The following is a 10,970-nucleotide window of genomic DNA, read 5'->3' as shown; positions in this document are numbered from 1 at the left end:
TGCTGGCACACGTTTAACGTTAATGCCTCCAATATTCAAAGCACCCATTGACCCGCACTTTTCTCTTTGCATCACCATCAGATCTCTATTTAGAATAACTCCAAAATCTAACAGGATGGTTGCCAGCATTCAGTTTATGGTTGTCAGTAAATCCCATTACTTTGTCTTAATGACAATTACTCATTAATTCAAACATATTTTTAGCCATAGTTGTCCTCTTTGGGCATTTTTTGTAATTTGCAAGAGGGCACGAATCACAAAAAGGAGACCCATATCTTTAATTTAGCATTTTTATTATCATTAGGATGACATACCTGATCACACAGCTTACACATGTAATTTCTATGCTTCGTTTGTTGTTTGTGCAATGCTTTTTTTGTCAAAATAGGCTACTGTATGCTCTTATTAATTTTAGTTACATTCTCCTATTTATGACTGTTTTATGTGATCATTCCTGCATTTTTAATTTAATTTAATTTAATCTAATAATATTAAATCTTATTTAATTTTGGTCAACATTTGCTACTTGTAAATGTTGTTTTGTAAATAAATCTGACTTGACTGGCAGTCTCAGCCTGGACTGTGAATGCTTTTATTTTGAAAAACCCCTGACAGGAAGTCCCAGTCTCCCTCCGTTGCACTTGACATTTCCGAATGTGGCGACGGTGGAAAACGGGAAGCAGAAACTGAGGGGAGAGGAAGAAGAAGAAGTGTGTATAATGAGACCTCTGCTGCTGCGCTCCTCGCTCGGCTGCCTGGCGACACATTTCGGCTCATTTTCCGCTTCTCGAAACAAACTCGTGACACAAGCAACATCCGCTCCTCACCTGTTGTATCTCAGAAAAACCATGCACTATCAGACGGAGGAGAGAGGACGCCCCCATTCACCTGACTACCGGATTTATTTTAGTAAGTCCATCACAGCCACCGTGGAGGGAACCATGCGTGTCTCCTGTGTGTCATAGTAGTGTCACGGTGTGACAGCAGGGTCCGGTGTGGGACAGGTAACCACAGGTCGACCTCCAGGTCAAGGTAAACGTTTGACCTTTACGTTGCAGGCGTGAGGTTTCCTAACACGTGGCTGTCATACCACTTTAGCTTTAGTGGGAAAACCCCCACCAGCGTTAACCCCAGTTTCCTGTAAGATGAAATAGATCATGAGCAGAGAGCAAGACAGATGTTTCCATGTATGTTATTCACGTGGTTTACTTCCTGTTTTCGGCGGTCACGTGGGCTAAGAGCGTTTTCTCAGTAGAAGCAGTAAAATTCAGTATGTCAAATTAATTTAAACTCATTGAATAGTACTGCAGATTTTCAGACATTTTATTCACTATTATTTAGTGTCACTCAACTCATAGTGATAATGTTGCACAATATTAAACTAATATCATATTATCTTGTTCCAGTGTGGGTAATGTGACTGTGTTTTGGTCATGACAGCAGGTGTTTTCATACAGATGTTAATATAAATCAGAGAAAACAGTATTTGTATTGTAACTGATGACGTCGCATTTACTGGTAACCAATAAATCACAGTTTTATTTTAGAGCTGCAATGATAAATCAGTTAGTAATCAACTATTAATCGATTAATCTGTTTCATTTATTCATTCTTATCCTGTTAGGGGTCGCAGGGGGGCTGGAGCCTATCCCAGCTGACATTGGGTGAGAGGCAGGGTACACCCTGGACAGGTCGCCAGACTATCGCAGGGCTGACACATAGAGACAGACAACCATTCACACACACATTCACACCTACAGACAATTTAGAGTCATCAGTTAATCTGCATGTCTTTGGACTGTGGGACGAAGCTGGAGCACCTGGAGAAAACCCACGCTGACACAGGGAGAATGTGCAAACTCCCCCACCCTGGGGTTCAAACCCCCCACATGGTTTGAACCAGGAACCCTGTTGCCGACACTGCTAACCACTGCACCACAGTGCCACCATAATCTGACAAAATTTTCTGATTCCATCTTTTTACATGTAAATCTGATCTAGTTTCTTTGCTCCTCTGTGACAATAAACCCAATAACTATGTTATGAGGAAAAACAACTAATCGATTAATCAAAGAAATAATCAACAGATTAACTGACAATGGAAAAACTGTTAAATGCAGCTTTAGGTTATTTGTAACGAGCCCCTAAATTGAGGATACAAGCTGTAACTGTAAAATTATTCGTAAATCACCTTGAATTGAATCTTAACTCAAGATCCAATTACCAGTTTTTCCACTTTTTTAAACCACATTTGCTAATTTGTCATGGAGATAGCTCGATATCTATGTCAGTCTGAGCTATCACAGTGTCAACTGAGCAGACTCCGTCCATCGAGGAAGAACATAAGATGCGATTGAAAGCCCTGGAAGAAGCTTGTCATTAGACCTTGAGGCAAGATCTCTTTCATCAAACTATTATTTCCAGGGTCTCTTACAGTACATAAAATGTTGCACAACAGCAGTTGTGAAAGGACAGGTTTGGAGTCATTTTTAGTTGAAGGCCAAAAAAGCAAATGCTGTGTTTGCTTTCATATGCACTTAATCCAAACCAAACCTACAAGTTGTCTTGAAATGAAATACTAGTTCTCCCTGCTGTGTAGATTTGCAGCCTTATCACGCTGTGCAGTATAATGATTGTATGTAAAATAAACAGTCTTGTGGGATTTCATTGTTTGTTTCATTTACATGAATCGATTAATTTTTCTTTCTTTTCCTTAGAAACCTCTGATGGAAAATACATTTCACCATTCCATGACATCCCACTTATAGCGGAGACAGAACAGGTAACTCTTTGATAACAGACGTCTTAAGTTTGTGTTTGATAAATACTGCAGAAAGTTTATGACTCTGTTTAGCTGTATAAACACGACATTCAAACGTCTGATTTTTTTTTTCTTTCAACAGGAAAACGATGTGCCTGCTAAAAAGTCCAAGAAGAGTGAGGTAATGTCAAATGCAAATATTTTATGTCAGTTTTACCTGAAAACATTTGACCCAGTATACACTGCATACAGCTTTCTTCTGTGCTTACAGGTTCTCTATAACATGGTAGTGGAGGTGCCTCGATGGTCAAATGCTAAAATGGAGGTAAGAAGGTTGTAGATACACTACCTCACTTTATTATGTAGAATTGGTTTGATTAACAATTACAGCTGCTACTGCTCTATAAAAGTCTGAGATTGAAATATTTATGTTATAACAGGTGTGTCAACTTTCATTCAGTGATCTTTCATTATAAGCTTTCCAGGAATTTAGCATAGCAATAGCCTGGAGCTGAGGTTTTGAGTGTTGGAGACACTAGAGAAATCAATTTAAGTGTGCTTTAACACTGGCAACAGTGCAAACTTACACATTAGTACATTAGTGGGTGGATTATGAGACAATGGGCCCCTGGGCACAGACATGCAGAGGCCCGACGACCTCTCCTACACAGGAGCAAGACACAGACTTTGTGGTGATTTTGCCTGTTTTTTGTTCTGCGTTTGTTTGAGGGCATTTTTGTATATACATAGGCCTATATTTTTATTGTTGTCTTGTGTCTCTCTGAGGTAATTTAATGTCATTTGTGGTCGTTTTGTGTCTCTTCCTGATCGGTACATGTAAATTTGAGTGGTATTTTGCAGTTGAAGGCCAGGCGGGCCCCTGACACTTTGGGCCCCTGGACCTGTCCTTGGTAGGTCCTTTCAGTAATCCATTCATGAATACTTTCATACAACTTCATAAATGCCCCAATTTCCAGATTGCAACAAAGGAACCGCTGAACCCGATCAAACAAGATGTAAAGAAAGGAAAGCTCCGATATGTCGCCAACGTTTTTCCCCATAAAGGTTATATTTGGAATTATGGGGCACTTCCACAGGTGAGTGCACAATGATTTTTTTCCTTTTTTTAAATTTGTTTGTTCCAGTGAGTGTATTTTTATTTATTTAGTCGGGTAGTTTGTTAAAATGTTGATATGTTTTTGAACTGTTCCTTGGAAAAGACATGGGAGGACCCAGACCACACGGACACAGAGACAAAGTGTTGCGGTGATAATGATCCCATTGACGTTTGTGAGATCGGCACCAAGGTAAGACTGCTTAAGGTGTATGTATAAATTATACCATTAAAGGATGTTCTTTTTGCTCACTTCATACACAAAAATTACTTAATCGTATGATTTAATTGAAGGTTTATTTGTAATTCACTGGTCTGTTCTTCAGGTGTGTGTTCCAGGTCAGGTGATCCAAGTGAAAGTGCTCGGCATCTTGGCCATGATCGACGAGGGAGAAATGGACTGGAAGGTCATCGCTATCAGTGCTGAGGACCCCGATGCCAAACACATGAATAGTGGGTGTTTTCCACAGATCACCACAGTCACCATCTAAAAATAACCTTACACTGATCCGTTCTCTACCCTGAAGAAATTTAGCTCAGAAATCCTGGCATGATCCGACTGAAGATCAAACACCAGCCTGGCACGTACCATGTGGAGTTTTTATTGTCAACATGGCTTTGTTGACATTCAACGCTTCCCCTTCAAATCATTGTGTGTATCCTTAAACCTAACAACACATTTCTTACCCCACACATCCTTTGCAAACCCATTGTTTACAATACAGCTGCAACCTTCACCTAATACTGTTCTAATGGGGCGTTGCTACCTTTTATGAGCCATTACCCACTGACTACCTCTTTGTTTATTTGTAATCTCTTAATATTTTGTAAACAGTTGCTCATATTCAACATAGTCTCATTTCTGCATTAAGATATATTCCTAATACGAAGTGTAAATCAAGTACAGAGTCTTATCTGATTTATATTCAAGCCAAATAAGGTGTCTGTCCTCATTCTAAATGCGTTTTCCAGGCATAGAGGACGTCCGGAAGAGCCGGCCCGGTCATTTAGAGGCCACTGTCGACTGGTTTAGGAAGTACAAGGTGCCCGATGGAAAGCCTGAGAACCAATTTGGATTCAATGGACAATTTAAAGACAAGGTACTTAGACCTTTGTAAACGCAGACAACTACTGCAGACTACTAGAAGTTCAGTTACTAAGACCGAATGTGTTCCCGCAAGAAATCCTAATGTTTTTCTCTGATGCCCTTTTTACAGGATTTTGCGGTTGCGATCATAAAGTCCACCCATGAGCACTGGAGGGCACTAGTGCAGAAGCAGGAGAATAGTGGAGGGATTGAATGGTAACACCCCTGCAGTGTGTGTGTGTGTGTGTGTGTGTTTCACATATGAGAGGCTATGTAAGTGCAGTGAACACTACTGACTTCTCTTTTTTGATCAGCAAAAATATCTCCTGCTGTGAGAGCCCTTTCAAATGCAGTGCAGATGAGGCCAAAGATGTGGTAGAATCGGTGAGAACTTCCATATGCTGTTGTTTCACAGTGATCATAGCATGTACGACTATATTAGGCTTAGGTTTGGTAATTGTCATGTACGTTTTACCCCTTAGGCTCCTGCATTTGGCAGCGCACATCCCGTGTCTCCAGAGGGTGAGTAAATAACCACTGACTTGTGATAATTTTGATTATTTCAGGTGTTACGATTCAGCACTTACATTTTTATGTGATTTTAATCTTCTCTTGCACAGTGGACAAGTGGCATTTTGTCTGAAGCCCTAGAGACAACATGGAAATCAACAAAACATCCTAACGTCTAATGAAGCAGCTGCATCTTGTGTATTCAGCTGGATTTTTTTTTGGTAAGGACTCATTCTCCGCTGTATAAAGTGCCATCCAGGTTTATCGTCCATTCATTTGTTGGGAAAAATAAACATGCTGATACCCAGGAGATTGAAAATACCAGCTGGGGAAGATCTGCACTTTTGTACGAGATGTGTTTTTAAGTGTCATGTCTGACACCAGATTGATTTATAATCATTCAGAGGTTAATCACAAACATTATTGTTGTCTTTTCTATTAAACTGTAATTTTTGTTGTATGTGTACTGGAGTCTTTTTGTGTCTAGTATCCCGGTCCAGTCTGGCATAAGACTGAGAGTCATGCTAATATGCTCTAATTTGCCTTTCCTAATTTAACTTTTATGAAAATAACTTTTTGTCATATTTGCTGAAACTGACGCTGTATCCACACCATAGTGCATGAGACAGATTATCTGGGGGGAAAAAAATCACATTCTCAAACAATCAAAGCAGAGGAGTCTCTAAAGCAGCTCTCAATCATGTCAGTCACTGCCCATGAACTGCGGTCAAACTGTTAAGCTAGGCAGCGCTGATCAAATGTGAATCAAGATTCTGTGACTGCATTACCCATTTCTCACCGCAGATGTTTTCAGACACATATTTTAGTGTACTGTTTGGCTGTAAAATGAGAAAAGTTTGCCCTGTGCAGCTCCATTTGTTTCAGCATGGCAGCCGGGTCACAAATATTCTCATTTTACAGCTAAACAGTACACTGAAATATGTTTTTGAAAACATATGAGGTGAGAAACAGGCAGTGCAGTACAGAACTTGATTCATATTTGATCGGCACTCCTGAGTTTGACAGTTTGAAGTAGGGCTGGGGGATAAAAAAAAAAATTCGTATCTCTGTATTTGCAGGCTGAAGAAATGGGCTACATGTTTTCAGTTGCAAGTCAAAGCCATATTTGAGATGTCACAAGCACTTTTATTAAAACAGACTGATCAAAATAAAATGCAAAGATGGGGATTTTTTTCCCGTTTGAAAATATAGAGCTGCACAACATGTAAATTAAAAATGATATAAAATAAATAGCAAGGCTGTACAGTAATGTTTTGCACACAGCACTGGAGCTACGGAGCTTCAAAGGTTTGCAGCACAGGAGTATAAAAATATCAAGTAGGTCTAAAACCATTGTAGTTTGGAACGATAAAAAATCTTTGTGTTTGGTGTTAAAAAGTCATTTTCCATCTGTTGGCCTTTCAAATGAATCTAGTGCTGATAAATTATCAAGGTGAATTTTAAAGGCCGCTGTTTAGAGGACAGAGTGAAAGGCTCCGTGAAACACAACAGAAGTGCGAGGTGGAATAGCTCAGGCTGTTAAAGAGCTGCTTGAGAATTCTGAGGTCGGAGGTTTGATCCTTATCCAGGGCAGGTGAATTTTAAAGTCCAGCGGCCAAATAAAAAGTTAAATGGGCCCAGAGACACATGCTTATGTCTAGCCAGGCTACTGACCTTAGTGCAGGAGACTGGGGTTCACATCCAGCCTACCTCAGGAATATGCTACAGCAAGGGGGAGCCAGGACACCAGGACGCCAGGCCAAAGTGGGGATGTCATCATCATCCCCACATTTTATACGCGATTAATGCACAGAACACCATTTCACTATAAAAAGTGTAACTAACCTATAACACTACCTACATACATACACAGTGGCTAATGAACAAATAAAATACTGGGTCTTGGTATTCCTCCTGAGACTGGGACATTCAGAGGTAGCTAGGACTGAACCGGTATGCGTTATGTAACCCAACTTGACCCTATATCGGTACAAACGGTGTTGTCTAAAGTTATATCTTGTGTGGATATACAATAAATCATACATAGTCTTTATATTGCCTGGCCCTAGCTTAACTACTGGCAGTGACTGACAGCTGCGCAAGAGACTCCTCAGCTCTGATTGGTTGTTTTTGTTCATGTGCGCAGAATCCTTACAGATGCCATTAGAAGCACTAAGAGGAGGCAGAGGAATATGATTGTTTTCTCCTATCATTTGTCTCATGTACTACTATCAGGATATAGTGTCAGTTTGGTAACACTTGAAGGTATCTGCATAAGGGTGACATGACACTGTCATAACTATGACATAACACTGTCATGTACTTGTCATGAACATTATGTACATGTCATAAATGTTTATGAATGCTGTCATTAAGTGTCATTCAGTTTTTGTAATGACAAGTTGACATTGTTTGGGTTGTCTTGATTATGACAACATGACATTAATTAAGGTGACATTACCATATGTTGTCTTTGTCATAACAAGCTGACATTAAATTTGTTTGGGATGTCCTTATAATGACAACTTGACATTAACCAGGATGACATTACCAGATGCCTTTGTCATGACAATAATAATCATTATGTCAACTTGTCATAAACACAAAAAGATGTGCATTCAGAAAAGGAGTGAACATGACATCATCTGTTTTCAGTTTCGTCTGTAATTACTTAAATCCGTGGACAGTAATGCACAAGAATTTAGATATTAGTATTAACTTGGAGTAACAAATCAAATTGCTTTAAATAAATATAAATTTTATTAAAAAAACACCCACATCTCAGCAATATCAGGAATGATATAATAAACAGCTTTCAAATAAACTGCATTCATTACATTACAATACTTACAGTATTAATACCCATCCTTAATTCCATTTTTTGTAGCATACCAAACTTCAGGAGAACAAGGGAAGCCTTAAAAAATAAAATGACAGGCAAGAAGTTGCACTTTTTTTTTACTACCCTTAGTGTCTAACTGCAAAACGACCAAGTGTGCATCAACTGTTAGCTTAACCTTTGAGCTGAGCACATGGAGCGCACTAGTTAAGCCCAGAAAGTCATTCAAGTAATGTTGACTCACTCAGAAACACTCTGAAGCATCTTCAAGTATGGCTATGCTTTTAACCCGCTATATCTTAGACACCTCGGCTTTCTCAACCACAACCTGCTACTGTAGCTGGGTTCTGTACAACGAAATTCAACATTTTTTTTTGTAGATTTATTTTACAAAATTGGAACAGTTAAAAAAACTAGAACTTCTAACATCTGAGCGAACAGGACACTATAGCTGTAAACATTGCTGTGACAGTGAGCACACATTTACAGACTTCCTGGATAATCTAACCGTGATCATTCTGTTAACCTGAAAGAGGTGAAAGAATACGTAGAGATATGACGAGGATTGCCGATAGAGGAGCTGTGGGTCGATTTGACAGAACAAGGAGAACCTACGTCGACATCAAAGAATGAGTTGTATTCCTGCAATACAGGTTCTTGGTATGTACAATGTGACATAATTTATTTATTTTTTTTAACACATTTACAAATCTGTTTAAATAAAAAGTTTTGTAATTCTTTATTACATTATTTTTTTTCCTGAAAAAGAAATGAAGTGCTTTCAGAAATGAGTATGTTGGAAGAGTGGGCTAAGTTCTTACTATAACATGACAGTCATTCCACTATATATCGCATTAATTAAATCAAAAAGACAGGGAAGAAAAATCATTATACAATTGCTTAGTGGTTATAAATAAATTTAACTATACACAGGCACAAAGATGTGCAACTACGTTAATCACTGCCCTGGTCTTACCTCATAGCAAAAGCAAATACATTGCTTTTTACTAAGTCAATATCATACTTTCCCTTTAGTCAGCTCAGTGCATATATGTTCAAATTACCTTTAAAAGATTACCACCATCCCACTAGCTAAAATAGAAGTAAAACATTGCAGGGAAGTATTTCTTTTTTTCCCTCACAAAATATTTTTTGTCTTTGAAGTAGAGTAGACATGAATCTGATTCAGGATGCATTGGTAGGTACCTGAATGAGAAGAAGACCAGATGAATACAGGAGATGAACACACAATTAGTTGAAAATGTCCCTGATTTTACAGTAACATCAAAGATTAAAGTTCAAGTAATACTTTCTAGCAGATCGATAAGAAAGTAAGAAATGAACTTTTATGCCTTTTGGTGGCCTGAAGTTGAACAGTTATCAACATTTTTGAAAGTAATACACAAAGGAAGAAAGAAAAATATGATATATTCCTATTGCCCAACTAGTTTTGAGGTATATGACAGGTTTGTACTGTACATTATTTAAAAGCCTTCTCACTGTCCAAAGAGTCTCACATTGTATGTTTCTAGCAGGTTGGATAGCACCTTATGATATAAAATCAGTTGAAACCCAAAGAAATACAATGAAATAGGCTGTTAGCATTCTTTACAACACAAAATCTATAACAGTAATTCCAAAAAGGTAAATTAATTTACTGTACAAATCTGACCTGTTTTATCTTACAGTTAGATTACATAATTACCCCACAGCAAGCCAGCTGCCCTCTGAAACTGACACTGAGCTTACCCTGTTTCATGTTCCTCAGTGTATAAAAAGCACATTTACTAAGCACCACAGACATACAACTACATGTAATATTCACAGTCCAGGTTTCTTCAATGAACCTAAGGTAAGGAACATTAAAAACAGTCGCTGACAAAAAGTAAACCTGGAAAAAAAAACTGAAATAACACAAAGGTAGACTTTTTTTTTCCTCAAAATGTTAAAAATGCACCATTAGAATGGCTCAATTTACAGTATAAATGACATAGGAAAGTGAAAGCACCAACACAATGATAGTTTTTTTTTCTTCTAAAAAAACAATCCTTTTGCATGAAATTGAAACACTTTGATGGATTGCTCATACAACCCTCTTTTAAAAGTTCATTAATTTAATTTTAGTGATGCTTAGAAATGAGTAACTTTGAATGTAGCTATATTAATACCCAGATTTTCATGATTTAAAGGTATTACCAAAACACTTAACTTTCATTATCAAAAAGTGCTCTAAAAAACACTGACTTGCCAAAAACCATTATGATGCTGATCATTTTTTGACCGTGGGATGATATTTTCAGTGTCCTGTTGACATAAGCCATTGAGTGTCACTCGTAGAGTGAGTTATGATCATAGTGTGAAGGCATTTGAATTTAAATAAATGGTATTAAGCACACACTTTAGCACCGTGAATGTTGTCATTTACAAAGTCAGTGTTTTATGCCAAGAGTACAATTTTGTAAGAAAAATAAAGCCACCAAAAATGAAACTTTGTTTCCATTAAAAATAGGTCCTTATGTATTAGACTGAAAGCACCAGAGATTTTGACAGTGTGTATCTTGCAAAAGTTGCCAAACAAAAATAAATACATCCTTAGTAGGGTCAACAAGTAAAGCTTGATTGTTAAAGAGGTGAAAGACCTGATGTGAAAAGTGATTTA

General features: G+C 38.1%; 1 protein-coding gene across 1 annotated transcript; it reads left to right on the top strand.

Moving 5' to 3' along the window:
- Positions 1-639: 639 nt before the first annotated feature.
- Positions 640-5,932, top strand: ppa2 (inorganic pyrophosphatase 2). Its single transcript, XM_033622996.2, has 12 exons — positions 640-909; positions 2,718-2,782; positions 2,904-2,942; positions 3,033-3,086; positions 3,739-3,858; positions 3,982-4,068; positions 4,202-4,328; positions 4,848-4,975; positions 5,093-5,178; positions 5,277-5,346; positions 5,445-5,484; positions 5,583-5,932. Exons 1-12 carry the CDS (start codon positions 720-722, stop codon positions 5,603-5,605), a joined length of 1,029 nt encoding a protein of 342 aa, XP_033478887.2. The 5' UTR covers positions 640-719; the 3' UTR covers positions 5,606-5,932.
- Positions 5,933-10,970: the final 5,038 nt, after the last annotated feature.

The sequence above is a fragment of the Epinephelus lanceolatus genome, chromosome 3 (assembly GCF_041903045.1).
Source record: "Epinephelus lanceolatus isolate andai-2023 chromosome 3, ASM4190304v1, whole genome shotgun sequence".
Taxonomy (NCBI): domain Eukaryota; kingdom Metazoa; phylum Chordata; class Actinopteri; order Perciformes; family Serranidae; genus Epinephelus; species Epinephelus lanceolatus.
Note: the sequence above shows the minus strand (reverse complement) of the source record. Positions and strands in the feature narration are given on the sequence as shown.